This window comes from Anomalospiza imberbis, chromosome 16 (assembly GCF_031753505.1).
Source record: "Anomalospiza imberbis isolate Cuckoo-Finch-1a 21T00152 chromosome 16, ASM3175350v1, whole genome shotgun sequence".
NCBI lineage: Eukaryota > Metazoa > Chordata > Aves > Passeriformes > Viduidae > Anomalospiza > Anomalospiza imberbis.
In genome coordinates this window covers 16,315,222-16,333,738 of record NC_089696.1, presented here as the reverse complement: position 1 = coordinate 16,333,738, position 18,517 = coordinate 16,315,222, and the positions used below count along the sequence as shown (strand labels likewise).

Genomic DNA, 18,517 nt, shown 5'->3' with positions numbered 1-18,517 from the left:
AAGATTAGTCTTATGAATTAAAGTTTGATAATTAAGTATTTCTGTGTTTGAGTGTTTCAATATTCTGTATGTACTGAGCTGCTTCCTTCTGCATGAACAGCTGTGAGCAAAGGGTTTGTAGTGAGTTTCTTTGCAGGAAGATGGGCACAGGCCGAAGTTCAGGGGACCCCACACCTGGTGACACATCAAAGCCGTGGGTGCCCATCTCCCACGGTGGGGTTTGGGTTCTGCTGCCCTGTGCCACTGCACACGCACGGGCTGTGAATTATGGGATGCTCTCTACCCTCCCAAAGCCGCGCTTTAATCTGCTTTTACACCGAGGTTGGCCGGCGCGGCCCTGGCTGCGGTGTCACCGTCCCAGTCCCATTGAAGGGCCCCCAGCGGGTGCTCGGGAGCAGCCCCGGTGCTGGGCGTTCGGCACCCTCGGGATTGTCATGCTGGACCGGCGCTGCTCGGCCTCGCCTCCGCCTTCAGACGCCTCCTCTGGCCACCGGAGAAGCCCATCAGACAGTTCAGTAGCCCGCAGTGTGCGCTGCCGTTCTCCCAGCGTGTGCCACGGGCGGGTTCCTGCTGGCAGTGGTGTCCAGGTGTGCCCTGGCTGTCGGCTCCAGCAGTCCGGGCAGGCGGGGGTCCCAGCGCAGCCCCGGTCCCGCTGTCCCTCGGGCACAGCTCACGGGGCTGAGGGGCGGCAGGAGCCGGCTCTTCCGCCGCTGCCGCCGGGAGGGCTTCGCTCCGCGTTACCGGCGAGGGGAGCCGGTGCCCACGGCGGGGGGATGCGGGGCGTGCGCTGAGCGCGGCTCGTCCCGCGGTGCACACGGGAAGCGGAGGGGACCGGGGCGGGGAGGCCGGCGGGCCCGCGGGGTCGGGGTGCGTGTGCGGAGCGCGGGGGGGGGGCGGAAGCCGCGTCCGGGACCCGCCCCGGCCCCGCTGACTCACGGCGGCCGCGCGGCCCGGCCCGGCCTGGCCTGGCCGGGACATGGGCGGCCCCGCCGCGCCGCGCCCGCGGGGGCTCCGGGGGGCGCGCCGGGGGCTCCTGCCGCCGCCGCCGCCGCTGCTGCTGCTGCTGCTGCTGCTGCTGCTGCTCCCGCCGCCCCCGGCACAGGTACGGCCGCTGCCGGCAGCGGGGGTGCGCCAGGGTGGGACAGCGCCCGGGAGGGGACAGCGCCCGGCAGGGGACAGCGCCGTGCCCGCGCGGCTCCCGGTGTGAGCCTGTGCTCCCTGTGCCCCGCGTGTCCTGCGGGTGGGCACTCGACACTTGGTGCCCGGGCTGGGACAGGGGCACCCCTCGCTCGGGGCAGGTGCGCAGCGCGGGCGGGAGCGTCCCGCGGGTGACACCGGCGAGCGGGGCTCGAGCCGCCCCTCGGGCGGGCACACCTGCCAGGTGTACGTGGCGTGGCTGAGGGGCCGTGGTGCCCGCGGGGCCGGGATGCTGCCGGGGTCCGCGGCCGCACGCGGGTGGCGTTGGCCGCTGTGCGATGGAGCGCCGGGCTGTCACCCGGGTCCCTGCGGCCCCCAGAGCGGAGGTTTTCTCCATCCTCACCCCTGGGCCTGGCTGTGGCCGGTAGCGGAGTCCGCTCCCCTGGGTGCCCTCTGCCCCCTCCTGCCTGGTCCTGCCCGCGGAGCTGCTGCCTGTCAAGGTGGTGCCTTCGGAGCCGGATCCAGCTCCTGCAGCTGGTGGCGGTTCAAGCGGTTAGGCAGCGTGCCAGGGTGGCTTTGGATTACACGGCTAGAGCTGCTTCAGTGGAGGAAGCAGGGGATGCTGGCGGCGAGTTTCAGTCTGTGCTTGGCCGTCCCTCTCTGTCTATCCTTGGGGGACCCAGTGTGCCCCGAGCCCACAGCTGAGTTCGGCCCGAGCGTCATCACTGCAGAGTCCAGAGTGCTGTGGTGGAACGTCGGGAAAGCACGGCTCTTGGGAACAGCCCATGGGAACAGCCACACTTGTGGGCTAGGGCTGGGACCAGGGGGAGGGCGGCAGCTCCCAGGCATCCAGTGCTCCCAGTTCTGCCCATGGTGGTTAATGGGGAGCAGGCCAAGCAGCCTAGCCTTTGCTCGAGTGCCCTGGCACCAAAACACTTGCAGAAGGGATGGAAAAAACCCCAGCGCTTCAGGGGGAAGGAAGCAGAGAGCCCCGACAGCGGGAGGGGGGGGGCCCGGCAGTCTCAGTTTCCCCTGGGCAGGTGGCCACAGTGCAAGAGCCCCGTGTCTGCCAGCCTGGCACGTCCCCAGCCAGCAGCAATCCCACCTGCATGCCACAGGGGCTGGAGGAGCCATGGCGGGGAGCAGTCCCCTGCCATGTCCTCTGGGCAAAGCCAGAGCAGGGAAACTCACTCTGACCTCACCTGAAAATTAAGCAAGAAAAAAGTGCAAATAGAAGAACTGGGCTGGAGGCATAGAGGTTGGTGTGAGGTGCATTGTGAGGGACGTCGTGTGTGCTCCCGTGCTTTGTTGCAGCTGAAGGAATCTCCTGGCCCCACCGTGCCACAGCCAGTCTTGTACTGCCATGTTCTGCTCTGCAAATAGTCTCAGACTTGCATGCAGGTCCTGGCTGGGCCCAGGCTGCTGGCTGGTCCCTGCTCCACAGCCTGGACAGGCCCCCAGGACAGGCTGTGCCAGCTCAGGCTCCTAGAGCAGCGAGGGGACTACTGAGGGGCTGAACTCCAGGGGTGTCCTTGTGCCTCTCACGCTAATCTGTGGCCAGCCAGGGGCTCAGGTGCTGCTGCCAAACCCCTGGCACTGGGGACTGCCAGAGCCATGCGGGTCCCGTGCTGTTTGCCCATCCCTGTTTGCCAACAGGGTGAGGCTGGCATATGCAGCACTGGCTGAGCTGGCACTCGCTATGCAGGTGCCATACGTGGAAGCAGCAGCTCCTCTTCCCAGGTGAATTTGCAATTACTTCCTCAATGTCAGGTAGCTGAAACCTGCAGCTCTGAAGGCCCAGGCAAGCAATCATCACTGCTCTGGCATGAAAAGTCACCAGACTTGTTTGCTTCTGGAAGGAGCCGATGGTCGGGCTGCTTTTGTCACCTTTAGAAAGGCATCCAGGGTTGTGACTGGGAACGGCCACACTGCAATTCATCCCACCTGTGGGAAAACTTGTTCCAGGGAGAGGAGGGAGAGGGAAGGCTGCTCCAGCCCCAGGATGGCTCTGGTGGGATGTGAGCGGTGCCGTGGGAGCCAGGGGCCGTTGGTGTGGGTGGTGCCGGTCACTGGGGGTGCAGCTGCCCCAGGAGCTGAGCTGAGCTGAGCAGAGGAGCTGGGCTGGGGAATTGTTCCCAAGTCTGGCTGATATCTTGAGGATGGTGTGTCTGTCCTAGAGCCTCAAAGGTGGTGCTGTGACTGTCCCAGAAACGCTGCTCTTCATCTCCACACTGGATGGGAACCTCCACGCCGTCAGCAAGAGCACAGGGAACATCAAGTGGACCCTGAAGGATGGTGAGTAGTGACTGGGGGGCATTTGCTTAAAGCCTAGCTCCTAGAGCATGTTTGGGGTTTGGGAATACTCCCCTGGCCTGGCTCTTGCTGGATGGGCTCTGGGCTGCCAGGGCCTCCAGCCCTGGGGTGCATTGCCAGCCCCGGCCCCAGGCACAGCCGAGCGCGGGTGAGCATCTGGCACTGGTGTCCCTTTTGGCTCTAAAAGGCAAGCAGGCTGCGTGGCTGGGCTGGGTGACAGTGCCACGCAGGGTAAACAGTGGTGCTGTGCTGTCCCACTCACAGGAGCGCTGCTGACGTGGCCTCTCACTCTCTGTTTCAGATCCCATTCTGCAGGTGCCGGTCTATGTGGCAGAGTGAGTGTCACCTGCACTGGGCAGTGCAGGAGGCTCCCTGATAACTGATGGAGCAACAGCAGGAAAGGGGGACCACAGAGAAATGAAATGCCCAGCCCATGCCATGGCATCACCTTACCCTGACCCTGGTGCTGGCACGTGGCACATGGTGATGAGGAGGAGCTGGCACCTGCTGCCCAGCTGAGGAGCTCTCAGCTCGACTACACACACCAGCATGGAGAGAAATAGAGGGAAATCCCCCTGAAAGCTCAGGGGAAGGCAGGACAGCAAGAGCTCCTTGAGACAGGCAGGGCATCCACCAGCCTGGTGGGTGGGCACTGGGTGGCTGTGGGAAGTTCTAGGACTGACCAGAGTGGGAATTATCTCCTGCCAAATCCAGTGCTGCAGGTGTCCGGGAAGGGTCAAGTCCTGCAGGGATTCACCCTGGAGCAAACTGCTAAAGGGGATTCTGTGGTGTAGCCACGCTGTGTCCTTGGAGGTGCCCAGGGCAGGGGGTGGCTCACGTTTTATCCTTCTCTTGTGCTTCCCAGGCCAGCATTCCTTCCAGACCCCAATGATGGCAGCCTGTATATCCTGGGAGGAAAGAAGAAAGAAGGCTTGATGGTCAGTAGGGCTGTGGGGCTGTGGGCATCCTGTGATCCCCTGGGCTGCACAGGTGACTCTGCAGAGGTGACTCTGCAGAGGTGACCCTGCCCTGCACCTGCTCTGCCGCCTGTGTTGCAGAAGCTGCCGTTCACCATCCCAGAGCTGGTGCAGTCCTCGCCGTGCCGCAGCTCGGACGGAGTGCTCTACACCGGTACGGAGCGCTGGGGCGCGCGGGATGGCGCTGCCCGGGGCTCCGGGAGCTGTGGAGGGCCAAGGCCGGAGCTCAGCGGGAGCTCCTGGGACAGGAGGGGCTGCAGGGCCTTACAAAGAAGGCATTTTCCTTCTCAGGGAAGAAGCAGGACACCTGGTTCGTTGTGGACCCCAAGTCAGGGCAGAAGCAGACCACCCTCTCAGCAGAGGCCTGGGATGGTCTGTGCCCATCCAGCCCCTTGCTCTACATCGGACGGACCCGTAAGCCAGTCCCGTGCCCCCGTCGACCACCTGGTGCCAGGAGTGGAGTGCTGGAGGCAACCTCGTGCCCTGCTCCTGTCCCCAGAGTACATCATCACCATGTATGACACCAAGTCACGGGAGCTGCGCTGGAATGCCACCTTCTCCGAGTACTCGGCCCCGCTCTGCGAGGAGTCCTACCACTACAGTGAGTGGAACTGCAGCAGCCACGGCAGCCGTGGCAGTCATGGCACCCATCTCCCCAGTGCCCACTCGCAGCAGGACTCTGGCTGTGCAGGGGCCAGGGGTGACAGTGCCAGGGCCAGCAGGTCTCAGCTGTGCCCATTGCTGGGGAGAACAGGCAGCGGCCCATGGCCAGTGGCAGAGCTGAGGGTGACCAGAGGAGATGCAGCCGAACTGCTGCATCCCTCATCCCTCTTGCTCTCTCCAGAAATGGCACACTTGGCCTCCAGCGGGGACGGGCTGGTGGTGACCCTGGACAAGGAGAGCGGAGAGGTCCTGTGGGCGCAGAACTACGGCTCACCTGTGGTTGGCATCTACCTGTGGCACCAGGACAGCCTGCGCCGCCTCCCCCACCTCAACCTGGCCATGGAGACCCTGCGCTATCTGACCTTCCAGTCACAGGACATCCACGTCCTCAAGTGGAGCTACCAGTCCGTCAAGGACTTCGCCGCCACCAAGACCCAGCTGCTGTACGTGGTTCCTGAGCGGTGGCAGCCGGTGCCATTCGTGTTCCCCGTGCTGATCCGTGATGGATGGAAGGTGATGCTTGTCCTTGCCCTGCAGGCCGGCGCTCTACGTGGGAAAGCACGCGACCAGTTTCTACGCCGTGACCTCCCTGGTGCACGGCAGCGTGGCGCTGGTGGTGAGTGTCCCCTCTGCCCTGCTGGAGCCGCCGCGGCGCGTCTGGCTGCCCGGTGCCCCACGAGCTGCCACGTCCCCAGCCCCAGGGCATCACGCTGGCCAGGATCGATGGCCCCACCACGGACGACGTGACCATGAGGGAGTCCGGGGAGTGCGAGATCATGCCCAGCACGGACGTCAAGTACCCGCAGGACAGCATCACCTCACTTCCCAACCAGTGGCTCCTCATAGGTGCGGAGCCGTGGTAGGCACAGACTCACCCATGGCCTTGGTCCCAGATGGTGCCCAGGGAACACCCTGAGCTGCTGCTGTGCTTTAGGGACAATAGGCCGACCTGCTCTGCCCAGTGAGGTGAATGGGATTAAGGCTGAGTCACCTCTGGCTGGCTTGGGACTCCTTTCAGCCCCTCCTTGTCCCCTCCTCCTTGGGACTCCTTTCAGCCCCTCCTTGTCCCCTCCTCCTTGGGACTCCTTTCAGCCCCTCCTTGTCCCCTCCCCAAGAGTGACTGCCAGACACCCCGTGCAGGGGTGGGCAGGGACCCTTTGAAGCAGGGCTCATAGTTACCCATGCTGGGGGTCCCATGAGAAGCAACCCCCCTACTCCAGGAGAGCCAGGGCTGCTGGCAAGGGCTGGATGCTGAAACCAAGAGGTGAACTGAGGGTTGTCTCTGTTCCCCTCCTGCCACAGGGCACCATGAGCTGCCTCCTTTGGTCCACACCACGATGCTGCGAGCCTTCCCAGAGAACCTGAGGAAAACCACGGAAACCATCATCCCCAGGGCTCCTCCCTCCAGGACCGTGTTCAACGATGTGAGTGGTGACGGGTGCTGGGTCACCGAAGGGTCTGTGCTGCTTGGGGTGGGCAGTGGGTCCCCAGCATGGGATAGGACAGCAAGGAAGTCCCAAACCCAAGTGCCCTGCGGTCCGTGCCTCTTGTGCCACCCAGCCCTGGGTGTGCGTTGCAGTTCCTGGCCCCGAGCAGCCCGGAGGAGCCAGCTGTGCGCAGCGAGGGGCAGCTGCAGCCAGACCCCACGCCGGGGGAGCAGGTGGAGGTGTACCCCGAGTCTGGCACCTGGGACCTGGTGATGGCTGGCATTGGCACGGCTCTGCTGGGCGGGGGAATCCTGGTCCTGCTGCTCACGGTGAGTGCTGGTGGTGGAGGGAGAGGGACGGCGGAGCCGATGCCCCAGCGCGGCTCCAGGCTCTGAGTATTCCCATGGTCTGTGTTCCAGAAACTGCAGCGGCAGCACGTGGCCCAGCAGCAGCAGCTGGAGGAGCAGATACAGCTCCTGCAGCAGCAGCAGGAGATGCTGCGCTCGGGCCGAGTCTCCAGGGAGAGCGTCCCTGAGGAGCCCAGGGAGCTGGAGCTGAGCCAGGGAAGTGCATCAGAGCTCTCTCAGAGCTCCAGCCCCTCCGCCTGCCTGAAGGACCCGGCTAACGGGACAGTCAGCCCAGAGCCAGCTGTCCCAGTGGCTGCTGGAGGTGGGTGCAGGGGGAATGGCAGGCTGTGGGGGCTTCTGTCCAGAGAGGCCAGCACCGAGAGCAGGTGCAGGGATGGCCGCAGATGAGAGGGCTGCAGCCCACCTGGGGTGGGAGGAGGTGCCAGATCTGCTGCTGGATAAGCATGGGCTACATAAGAGTAGGGCCCCAGAAATGGCCAGATGAATAGAGAAACAGGTGTCCTCCTTACAGAACTAGTGCTTGGAGGCTGGAAGACGGCTGTCTTCTCTCCATTGCAGATGCAGAACCAGACCTGGTTGTAGTTGGGAAAGTTTCTTTTAACCCCAAGGACGTGCTGGGCCATGGAGCTGGAGGAACCTTTGTCTTCAGGTGGGTGACTCTGGGTGCCTCCACTCTGCTCCCTTTCTCCCTGGGAGCCACAGGGATAGCGACAAGGCAGCTCAGGGTGGTGGCCACTGGTTCAGGGACTTCTGAGAGCTCACCCCCTTCACCTTCTTCTGGTCTTCATCCCACCCATCCTGGAGCTGGGCTCGTGGCCCTCATTGACCAGACACTGGGTACACAGGGCAGGTCCCCCTTGCACCCCCTGCACCTGCTCTGGCCCCTCGCATGGTTCCTAGGCTCTGGCTGAGCCCTTTTTCCAGCACTGAACACAGTAAAAAGTGAGGGATGTCATTTTCCTACAAAATTGAGACCCTCCATTTTCCAGCTTACACGGGGAAGATCTCTTCCTGTCGGTGATGTGACAAGGCTTTGGGGGTCACAGCAGAGTGACCTGTGCTGGGGACCCTGTGGGTGAGCGTGGCTGGGCCGTGCCGCGCACGGACACACCGGGGGCTGTCTGCACAGGGGACAGTTCGAGGGCCGCCGTGTGGCCGTCAAGCGTCTCCTGCCCGAGTGTGTCCACCTGCTGGACCGCGAGGTCCAGCTGCTCCGGGAGTCGGACGAGCACCCGCACGTCGTCCGCTACTTCTGCACGGAGAGGGACCGGCAGTTCCACTACATCGCCATCGAGCTGTGCTCCGCCACGCTGCAGGAGGTGAGGCCGGGCACGGGGCTGCTGCTGCGGCCCCGGGAGCCCTGCAAACACAAGCTTTGGGCACAAACAGCCTCTGGAGGGGCTCCTCTCCATCATCCCCCATCACGCTGGGGTGGGGTGTCTCTCCAGCCAGCTTGCCTTTGCCCAGTAAATCAGGCTTAGTTCCTCTCCTCCTGTGTGGTTCCAGTACGTGGAGAGCCCCAGCTTTGAGCGCCGTGGGCTGGACCCGGTGTCTGTGCTGCGTCAGACCATGTCCGGGCTGGCCCACCTCCACTCGCTCAGCATCGGTAAGGGCCAGCAGTCCCCCCTCCAGCCTCTCCTCAGCGCATGCTGCGGGGTTTGGGCAGCGTCTGTTGGGGTTTGGGCAGTAGCTGTGGGGGTCAGCAGCACATGGGGCTGTGGCAGAGCCCTGTTTGCTCCAGCCCTGCCGGGTGACACCACACCCTCACTTGCAGTGCACCGTGACCTGAAGCCCTGTAACATCCTCATCTCGGTCCCGAATCGCCACGGGCAGATCCGCGCCGTCATCTCCGACTTCGGCCTTTGCAAGAAGCTTCAGGGGGGACGACAGAGCTTCAGCCTCCGCTCCGGCATCCCTGGCACTGAGGGCTGGATCGCGCCCGAGGTGCTGCAGGACGCCCCGAAGGAGAACCCTGTTAGTGAGCCGTGGCCACCACTGCCCCGGGTGCTCCTTGGGCCCTTTGTGGCAGTGTCCCCCATGCTGGCAGTGGCCTCAGGTCACTCTGCTGGGGTGCACAGTTAAGATGAGAGCTCCATGAGCCAGAGCCAGCCCAGACACAGGCACTGTGCTCCTTGCCAGGGCTGTCCCCGTCCCCCTGCCCTTGGGGGACAGTGCCCAACTGTATTCAGCACAGGTGTCTCACTAGGCTCCATTAGTCCTCAGAAATTCGGGGTGGGGAGGATGGAGGGGCTGGGGGTGGCTGCCAAGGTCCTGCTTCTCCTCTCTTCAGAACTGGGATCTCATTCCCACTGGAAGCAGCTGCTGTACTGACCCTGGGCAGGGCAGTGCTGGGGCTCATGCTAGTGTCCATTTGCCTGCTGGTGGGAGACCAGCAGCCCCTGCATGTCTGTTGGGCTGTGGAGTCCTGAATTCTGGCTGTGCCTCTGGAAACCCCTTCTCTCTTGGGGACCTGGGGTGATGGGGCACCCAGGTAGCAGAGCAGGAGCCCCATGCGATGCATTTTCCAGCAGCTCTGCAGCCAATGACCAGTTGTCCACATAAAAGCACAGAAAAGTGGGAGGTAAAGGTTTCCTCACCCTTTGCCTGAAGGTCCCACGTGCCCCCGTGTTTTGCAGACCAGTGCTGTGGACATCTTCTCAGCCGGGTGCATCTTCTACTACGTGGTGTCGGGGGGACAGCACCCCTTTGGGGACAGCCTGCGGCGCCAGGCCAACATCCTGGCGGGCTCCTACCAGCTGAGCTGCCTGCAGGAGGAGGCTCACGGTGAGAGCCTTCCCCAGTGACACAGCACCGCGGGGAGGCTCCGGGCTGGGGGCAGCTCCCGCTCCTGGAGCAGGGCCGAGCTCTCTGCTGTTTTGTTTCACCCCCAGACAAACTCGTTGCGAGGGAGCTGATTGTGGCGATGATCAGCTCCGAGCCCCAGCGCCGGCCCTCGGCCCCTGTGGTCCTTGTGCATCCCTTTTTCTGGAGTCAGGAGAAGCAGCTGCAGTTCTTCCAGGTGAGCCTGTGCTGTCCCACCGGCAGTGAATGCAGGTGTGCACTGAAAAACTGCTGGGAACTGCTGCGTTCAGGTCAACATGCTCATTGTGAGCTACTCTTCGGGGGGGTGAGGGGTCCCTGGGTCTCTGTGCCACCTCGTGCAGAGCAAGGGCAGTGCCATAACGACCTCTTGGGCACATAGGACGTCAGTGACCGTGTGGAGAAGGAGCCAGCCGAGGGGCCCATTGTCTCAGCCCTGGAGTCGGGGGGACGGGCGGTGGTGAGGACCAACTGGAGGATGCACATCTCCCTCCCGCTGCAGATGGGTGAGCATGGAGGGGCCAGGCTCATCACTGGGTCCTGTGAAGCAGGTAGGGACTGGGGCTCCAAGGGCTGGTGCTTTTACTGGCCAGCAGGCACCTGCTTGTGCCCAAGAGCCGAAAAGCGGGGCAGGTAAAGGTGGCAACTCTTCCTTGGGAGACCACAGTGCAGCAGGGCTGGGGCTGGCACTGCAGGGGCTGTGGCAGCCCCTACCCTGGCTGTGTCCCCCCTCACTCCGTGTGTCTCCTGCTGTCCCCAGACCTGAGGAAGTTCCGCACCTACAAGGGGGGGTCGGTGCGTGACCTGCTGCGGGCCATGAGGAACAAGGTACGGCCACCCAGCTGCCCCGTGGCCCTGCCACCGCCACTGTCCCCGTCCTCCCTCACCTCACCCTCTCTCCTGCAGAAGCACCACTACCACGAGCTGCCGGCCGATGTCCGGGTGGCCCTGGGCTCTGTCCCCGAGGGCTTCGTGCAGTACTTCACCTCGCGCTTCCCGCGGCTGCTGCTGCACACGCACGGGGCCATGCGGCTCTGTGCCCACGAGCGCACCTTCCACGCCTACTACTGCCAGGGCCTGAGGGGCGACGGCGCCTGAGGGCCACGGCTCCTGCCCGAGGGCCACAGCTCCTGCCCCAGGGTCACAGGTCCTGCCCGCGGGCCACGGCTCCTGCCCGCGGGCCACGGCTCCTGCCCGAGGGTCACAGGTCCTGCCCGAGGGTCGCGGCTCCTGCCCGAGGGTCACAGGTCCTGCCCCAGGGTTACAGGTCCTGCCCACAGGCCACGGCTCCTGCCCGAGGGCCATGGCTCCTGCCCGAGGGTCGCAGCTCCTGCCCGAGGGTCACTGGTCCTGCCCGAGGGTCACAGGTCCTGCCCAAGGGTCACAGGTCCTGCCCAAGGGTCACAGGTCCTGCCCGCGGGCCACGGCTCCTGCCTGCGGGCCACGGCTCCTGCCCGAGGGTCACAGGTCCTGCCCGCGGGCCACGGCTCCTGCCCGAGGGTCACAGGTCCTGCCCGAGGGTCACAGCTCCTGCCCGAGGGTCACGGCTCCTGCCCGAGGGCCATGGCTCCTGCCCGAGGGTCGCAGCTCCTGCCCGAGGGTCACTGGTCCTGCCCGAGGGTCACAGGTCCTGCCCAAGGGTCACAGGTCCTGCCCAAGGGTCACAGGTCCTGCCCAAGGGTCACAGGTCCTGCCCGCGGGCCACGGCTCCTGCCCGCGGGCCACGGCTCCTGCCCGAGGGTCACAGGTCCTGCCCGAGGGTCACAGGTCCTGCCCGCGGGCCACGGCTCCTGCCCGAGGGTCACAGGTCCTGCCCAAGGGTCACAGGTCCTGTCCGAGGGTCACAGGTCCTGCCCGAGGGTCACGGCTCCTGCCCGAGGGTCACAGGTCCTGCCCGAGGGTCGCGGCTCCTGCCCCAGGGTCACGGCTCCTGCCCGAGGGCCACGGCCGCTGTCCCCGCCCGGGCCCTCTCTCATTGCTGTCCTGCTGCCGGGCCAGGCCGGGGCTCCGCAGCCCGGGCACGGGGCAGCAGAGGTGGGCACACCTGGGGCTTCCTGAGGGACCCTCTGGGCAACCACCTTTGCAAACACTCACAGACAGACTCAGGTGTGAAGGCATTTGGGTCAGAAAACAAAGACGTCTCAGGTGGACACGGTGCTTGGAGAAGAAAGAGAAAACACGTGTTTTCACAGAGACAGCCACAGCAGGGCCCTGGCACAGCTGCCAGGCTGCCATCGGCCCCGGGGACATTCACCAGGGACAGAAAGCTTTGTCCCGCGGGTTCTCTCCTGTGCCAGGGTACCCAGCTCCCCGAGCTGTGCCCAGTCCTGACACTGGAGCTGCCCCTGGGCCCCAGCAGGGCTGTGCTCAGCCAGGCCAGTCCGAGCAGCCGCCCTGGGGCTGGGACCTGCCCGTGGCAGCCGGGCTGCGAGGGCACAGCCCCACCATGGAAGTGTGCACCTCAGCTGGGCTCAGAACAGGGGTTTCTCCCTTGGGGTCCCCAGCAGCCTGTGCCAGGCCTGGTGGCACGGCAGTCCAGGAAGAGTTACTTGTCTCTGGGCACAAAGGAGGGAGCTCCTTTCCACTGGGATCCTTCCCTCAAAGACAGGCCTATGCCTGCAGCTCCCCCAGCCTCTCCTGCTGCCCGGGGCAGGTATCCCATGGGTGCTGTGGTTCATGGCATCCCCGTGGGCATGTGTTCCCTGCAAGCCAGCCTCCAGCACCAGCTGAACCCATGGGCACAGAGAGCCCCACAGCAAAGTTCCTCTGTGGAACAGCAATAATTCTGTATAGTCTGATTCCTGTGTGTGCTGGGATGTGGGATTTTGTTACACAGGTAACAGGGTTTGTACCAGGTTTCTTTTCAGAATATATTTATACAAAACATTATAAAAATTTAAAAATAAAAACTAAAAAGCTTCTCCCGTGTAAAAACAACTGGCCTGAGAGCACCTCTAGTTGCTGGCAGGGGCAGTGGTGGGAGAACAACACAGCCAGGTGACTTGGCTCCTGCAAGACTCTGCTGCCTGAGAGGAGTTGTGCTGATTCTTTAGCCATAATTAGTCATGGAGGCAAGAGGCAAGCCCAGCCCAGGGCTGTCAGTAAGGGTAAGAGGATGCCTCATTCAGAGGGGAAGGCAGAGAGGTGCTGCCCCCTCTCTCAGTAAGGCAAAGGGAAGTGAAACAGCCTGGATGCTGTGTCAAACAATCTTTATTCAAGTTATGCAATATACCAAAGTTGAGGTTTCCTGGAGTTTTAGTATTAAAAGGCCGATTGCTCACATCTCACCCCGGGCTCATTCAATACTTTACCTGAGCTTCTACCAGAGGAAACGAAGCCCAGAGCACGGTTCAGCCATGTACGGGCACCTCACGTGCCAGCTCTGCTCCCTCAGGAGCAGGCCCAAGCACCTCAAACGAGAGGGCTGGTTTGGAGCTGGGTTTTTGCCTTTGGGAAATTAGAAAAACAGACTAGGTAGGGAATTAAAAAATACACTTTGTTAGGAGCAGGAAGCAAGAAACCTTTGGGCACCAGTCAGTGAACAACACCATTCCCACAGCAGCAGGGGCTTCCTTGCGGCAATGAGCCCAGACCCAGGAGTGGGAACCCAGCTGGGCCACGGGAGGGAAGCTGCCAGACCTCTCCCTCCACAGCTGGGCAGTTTGGCACAGATGTTGAGTCCGGCAAGAACAATGTCTAAGTGGAAGATTTCACCCGGCCTGAGCCAGACTTGGAGCTGAGGAGCTTCTCCACCATGGTGCGGGCGTAGCGCAGGCGGCTGGCCAGCTCCCGGCAGCAGCCGTGCTCCTCGATCAGGCTCAGCTTGTACGTGCGGAAGTCCCGTTTCTCATCTATGTATGTGACAGCAGCCATGAGAGGGCACAGGATGACCTTGGTGTGGTCCTGGGGGGAGAGAACACACAGTCACTGAGCGCTGTGCTCCTTGGGGCAGCATTTCCTCTGGATGAGCCATCTCGGCAGCACCCGGAGCGTGTGACGAGGTCCCTCTGTAGAATTCCTTCAGAGTGCAGCAAAGGGAAACAGCTGGCTGCAGCAGCCAGCCTGCTGCTCCAGAGCACAGCCCCTCACAAGCGAGGAGAGTCTGGGGGCCTTAGGTACCCCAGCACAGGCAGCTCCCAGGGCCGGGCTCGTGGGCAAAGCCTTGGCTCAGGCCATCCCCTCCTGCCGCTGTCCAAGCGGCGCCACGTGCAAGCACGGCCCTGCACAGAGCCTCACCTGGAAGAAGTTGATCTGCACAGTGCCGTTGCTGAGGTGCAGGATGATGGCACTGCGGGTCCGGAACCAGGTGCACAGGTAGGGCAGGCGGGCCAGCTCGTCCCCTTCCCGTGGCGTGATGTTCGCCCCCGCCTTCAGCAAGTGCTCGCTCATGTAATTCCGGAAGTACTTCAGTAGTGTTATCTGCAGAAGGGATGGGCTGTGAGGGGCTGAGGGTGACCCCAGGCACAGGGGGAGTACAGGGACTGCCACCACAGTCCTGGACCCTCCTTACATCTTTCAGAGCTTGAGCTGTCACTGCAAAAACTTGTGGAAATCCTCAAAGTTAAGTCTGACCATGACACATCAGACTTGCTTTGCTGAACACTTTGGTACGTGCAAATCATGTGAGCACTTAAATTTCTGTGAAAGTGCTCATAAATGAGCCTCAGATAGCAGTTAGAGCTGCTAGTGTCCGTCCTCGGGACCATGTGTCACCAGCTAGAGGAAACCTGCAAAGTGCCAGTGACCTCCAATAGATGTTTCTCCCTGGAACCCACCCTGCCATCAAAGCCTAAGGGTGGCAGGAGTCTCAGCACCCCCCAGCCAGGGTTCCTGTCCGCAGGACTGACCTTCTTGTTGAGGGCAGAGGGGTAGGACCTCACAGTGAAGTAGGACTCGGTGTTGTTCTGCTCAATGTACTGCAGGTTGTCCCCATCGTTGTACATGATGAGCCGAGTGGAGTCATTGAAGAGAACCCCAACGCTGTTGTCACAGAGCTGGTAACCTGCCCAGAAGGGAGCCCATGAGACCCCCAATCTCAGGGGACCACTGGCAGTGGGAAGTACCAAGGCAGATGATTTATCACCCAGGGATTCCCTAACAGCCACCCCACCATGTCCCTGCCAGGCTCTTTGGGGAGGTCTGGCTGGCACTTTTCCACCTCTGGATTTGTCATCTCCCTTATTGCATCAGCTACTGCAAAAACAGCCTCTGCTGCCACCATGGATCCCTGCTGTGCAGGCTGGGGAGAGGCCACCTCAGGCACAGGTACCATTGTCCACATTACAGTGGCCAGGGCTGGTGGTCAGTGACCACTGCTCTGGATTCCTGGGATATGTGGCAAGATTCCTGGCAGGGGTCTTGGATGCACACACTGGAATATGGTGATTAAAAACCCAGACCTAGGAAATGCCCAAATCCAGGCTTCTCTCCCAGCCCCCTCAGACACAAGGAAAGCCAGGAGCATTACCACCCATAGTATTTACCGAGTCCATATTTATCCGAGTAGTCCACCCATTTGCTAACCCAGAAGATGGGAATGCAGGCTGGGTCCTCAGCTTCTTCTGCAGGAAGAAAGCAGCTTGTTAGGAGACATTTCCCACAGGCTGTGCACCCCACGAGGCCCGTGGGCTGCCCCAGGCTCACCTTGCCTCACTGCTAGTCTCTCGGAGGGCTTGGCTGCATTGACTGCCGTCAGCTGCTGCAACATGTCAGCCAGGTGGCAACTGACAGCATCTCCCACCTCCCGCAGCCCCGCTGCTTCCTCCTTGTCCGGCAAGGGCTCCTGTGCAGGGCTGTCCAGTCCTGGGCCAGAGAGAGAACAGTGTGAGGTGTGACCAGGGCGAGGTTCCCAAAGGCACCAGACGTACAGACAGCACCTGACACACAGAACGGATCAGGTTGGAAGGGACCATGGTGGGACGCGAGCAGGGTAATTCCAGAGCACAGGATGCGTCTAGAGGATTCTGGAATATCTCCAGTGAGGGAGACTCCACACACCCTCTCTAGGCAATCTGTTCAGTGCTCGGGCACTGCACAGGTCTTCCTCACGTCCTCGTGGAACTTCCCGTGTGTCAGTTTGAGCCCATTACAGAGCTGAAGCGATTGCAGTGCTTCATCCCGGGCCGAGCGGGGAGAGCCCCCTCGCCCACAAATGCTCTGAGTTTCCATGAGGATCAGGAGATGATGAGAGGAAGGCACACTGAAGGTTGCGGAGGCTGCTGGAGGCCGGGCAGGCCCTGTCCAGCCCTGCAGTCTGGCCTCACCTGGGCACCCACACCCACCTTTATTGAGCGCGGTCAGCGGCTTCCGCCCGCCGAGCTCCATGCTGCTGGGAGCCAGGGAGAAGCGGGGCGCGATGGTCAGGCAGCTGGTGGGCAGGCGGCTGGGGAGGTACCCCGAGGTGAAGAACTCGTCGTTCAGCAGCTCGTCGATGGTCGGGCGCGTGGCAGGGTCCGACCTCAGCATCTTCTGGATGAGGTTTGCAGCCACAGGGTTGATGTGCTGAGGGACAGGTGGAGGTTAGAGCCAGGGGACAATGTGCACTAGTGACAAATGAACGGGGTTTACAGCCCAGGGAAGCTCCACCTGCAGCAGAGCTCCAGTGCCGCATCAGGCAAGTGGGACACGAGCCTGGGGAAGCGGAATTGGGTAGCACAGAGAACTGGCTCCTAACAGCACCCAAAGCCTGAGGTCAAATTACTTGAACAACACCAGCTCATCTGCAGTGGGATGAGCTGGGGACCTGGCCCAGACCTCATGGACCTGCCCATGTCCATTCACCCCATACATCAACAGCCCAGCTCAGATTTTTGCTGGACTGGGGGGGGGGCAGGGAGCTGCTGGCTCCCCACGAGGTTCACACCACCCCAACCTGAACCAGCCCCCCAGGCCTGCTATGTGAGTGCCCACAGAGTGCCAGACACAGAGGCTGCAGCAGGAGGCTCACCAAGCACCACTGTGAGCCAAACAGATGCTCCATGGCAAGCAGCATACCTTGGGAATGGTGTACTCGTTCTTCTTGATCCGGATGTACGTATCCTTTAGACAAGACGTCTCAAAAGGCGGTTTCCCCACCAGTAGAGTGTACCTGGGCGTTCCCAGACAAAAGGTGTCAGTTTTGCAAAAGAGGCTCAGATTGTGCGTAGAAGCGACCACGTCCTAAGCACAGCCAGGGGCTTTCCTGGCAGGGGGAACACGCTTAGCATTGGACACACTGACAGCTTCGTGTACTGTGCCTGGATCCTGTCCCCTGGAAAGGGAAGTTGGGATCTAGCACCCTGCAGGGAAACTTTCAGTTGGGGAAGGTTGGGAGCTGCCTGGCAGCAGGACTCGGCACTATGGGGACAGTGACCTGGAGCTTTGGATTACACTGAAGCTCAGAGGGGCCAATGAGACCAGAACCTCAGGGATTGCCCATCCCCACGGCCTCTGAAAGGCAGTTTGACTCACATGATGCAGCCAATGGACCAGATGTCCACCTCGAAGCTGTGGCCCTTCTTGCCCAGCACCTCTGGGGCGATGTAGTTGGGTGTCCCACACAGGGTCTTCTTGCGCTCCCCATCGTACTCTACCTTGGTGGCCAGGCCAAAGTCACCTAGAGGGACAGGGAGACGGGATATGAGCGAGATGCCCTGGCTGGCTGGTCCCTGGGCTGGGGTCCCTGCCACTTACCGATCTTCACCTCCATGTCGTCGCTGAGGAAGAGGTTGCCCAGCTTGAGGTCGCGGTGGATGACGCGGTGGCTGTGCAGGTACTGGCAGCCCAGGATGGTCTGGCGCAGGTAGTACCGCACCTCGGGCTCGCTCAGCGCCTTCCGCCGCTTGTGCAGCTCCAGCAGCGACTGCGGGGGACGGTCGGTCAGTACCGGGGCGGGGGTTGCGGGACAAGGATGAGATCAGAACCGCAGGACGCAGGGAAGGGGACAGTCCGCACCCGGGGACACCGGCACCCGCCCCCCGGCCCCTCACCCTGCGGCGGCAGAGCTCCAGCACGACGTAGACAAAGTCGTCGTCCTCGAAGAAGCCCTGGAAGCCGACGACGTGGCGGTGGGAGAGGCTGCGGTGGATGGCGATCTCCATGGACATCTTCTCCTTCTGGTGCGGCTTCACCAGCAGCGACTTGGGCACCACCTTCCCCGCGAACACCTCCCGGCTCTCGGCCTCGGCCAGCTCGTAGCACCGCGCGAAGCCGCCCTTGCCCAGGAACCGCCCGCGCACGAAGCTGCGCCGGGTGCGCGGGTCCACGAGCACCTTCGGCACCTCCTTCCCCGCCGCCGCCGCCGCCGCCGCCGCCCGGGCCGGCTCCGCCAGCGCCGCCGGCCGCGCCGCCTTCCCGCCCGGCGCGCTCATGCTGCGTCCGCGCCGAGCCGCGCTGGGTCACCGCCGGACCGCGGCTCCCTGCACCGAAACAGCGGCTGCCGGGGCAGCGGCGGGTCCCGCTGCCTGTACCGAAGCGGCGGCGGGTCCCGCTGCCTGTACCGAAGCGGCGGCGGGTCCCGGTGCAGCAGCGGGTGCCGGGTCCCTGAGCGGTGCAGCTGGGGGGTCTCGGTACCGGTGCAGTGGTGGGTGCCGGTCCCTGTACCGCAGCAGCTGCAGTGCCTGTGCCGGCGGTGCCGTGCCGTGCCGTGCCGGGCTCAGCTCGCTCTCTCGCTCTCTCGCTCGCCGGGTCCGGCCGCGGTTCAAAGGCGGCGCCGGGGCCGTTACGGCGCGCGGCCGCTCCCCATTGGCCGCTCGATTTAAAATCCACGCGGCGCGCGGGGCACCATGGGAGCCGGGAGGGACACGCGCCCGCGGGGGCGGGGCCGGGCGCGCTC

At 62.9% G+C, this 18,517-nt stretch overlaps 2 protein-coding genes and 1 long non-coding RNA gene across 3 annotated transcripts; 2 read left to right on the top strand and 1 right to left on the bottom strand.

Moving 5' to 3' along the window:
* Positions 1-871: 871 nt before the first annotated feature.
* Positions 872-10,872, top strand: ERN2 (endoplasmic reticulum to nucleus signaling 2). The gene is made up of 22 exons (XM_068207371.1): positions 872-1,102; positions 3,315-3,432; positions 3,752-3,785; positions 4,316-4,388; positions 4,509-4,581; positions 4,719-4,841; positions 4,927-5,028; positions 5,272-5,533; positions 5,628-5,706; positions 5,786-5,936; positions 6,393-6,514; positions 6,670-6,846; positions 6,937-7,186; positions 7,444-7,534; positions 8,015-8,204; positions 8,392-8,491; positions 8,660-8,859; positions 9,522-9,669; positions 9,777-9,904; positions 10,088-10,211; positions 10,466-10,533; positions 10,612-10,872. The coding sequence occupies exons 1-22, from the start codon at positions 977-979 to the stop codon at positions 10,801-10,803; spliced, it is 2,931 nt and encodes a 976-aa protein (XP_068063472.1). The 5' UTR covers positions 872-976; the 3' UTR covers positions 10,804-10,872.
* A 526-nt stretch (positions 10,873-11,398) lies between these two features.
* On the top strand, positions 11,399-12,642 carry LOC137483902 (uncharacterized). Its single transcript, XR_011004670.1, has 2 exons — positions 11,399-12,238; positions 12,273-12,642. It is a non-coding gene; the product is annotated as an uncharacterized lncRNA (long non-coding RNA).
* A 255-nt stretch (positions 12,643-12,897) lies between these two features.
* Positions 12,898-18,143, bottom strand: PLK1 (polo like kinase 1). The gene is made up of 10 exons (XM_068207370.1): positions 17,673-18,143; positions 17,377-17,545; positions 17,155-17,299; positions 16,699-16,792; positions 15,987-16,206; positions 15,349-15,507; positions 15,189-15,266; positions 14,553-14,707; positions 13,942-14,124; positions 12,898-13,608 (listed from the first exon to the last, which is right to left on the bottom strand). The coding sequence occupies exons 1-10, from the start codon at positions 18,051-18,053 to the stop codon at positions 13,402-13,404; spliced, it is 1,791 nt and encodes a 596-aa protein (XP_068063471.1). The 5' UTR covers positions 18,054-18,143; the 3' UTR covers positions 12,898-13,401.
* Between the last annotated feature and the right edge of the window lie 374 nt (positions 18,144-18,517).

Excerpts from the sequence above, each read along its gene's own strand:
- PLK1 (XM_068207370.1), bottom strand. The coding sequence starts at position 18,053 with ATGAGCGCGCCGGGCGGGAAGGCGGCGCGGCCGGCGGCGCTGGCGGAG. Across the intron at positions 16,207-16,698 it reads ACGAGTACACCATTCCCAAG|CACATCAACCCTGTGGCTGC; the intron begins GTATGCTGCTTG and ends CCTGTCCCTCAG. Across the intron at positions 14,708-15,188 it reads CTCGGATAAATATGGACTCG|GTTACCAGCTCTGTGACAAC; the intron begins GTAAATACTATG and ends CCTTCTGGGCAG.
- ERN2 (XM_068207371.1), top strand. The coding sequence starts at position 977 with ATGGGCGGCCCCGCCGCGCCGCGCCCGCGGGGGCTCCGGGGGGCGCGC. Across the intron at positions 8,492-8,659 it reads CCTCCACTCGCTCAGCATCG|TGCACCGTGACCTGAAGCCC; the intron begins GTAAGGGCCAGC and ends CCTCACTTGCAG. Across the intron at positions 9,905-10,087 it reads AGCAGCTGCAGTTCTTCCAG|GACGTCAGTGACCGTGTGGA; the intron begins GTGAGCCTGTGC and ends TTGGGCACATAG.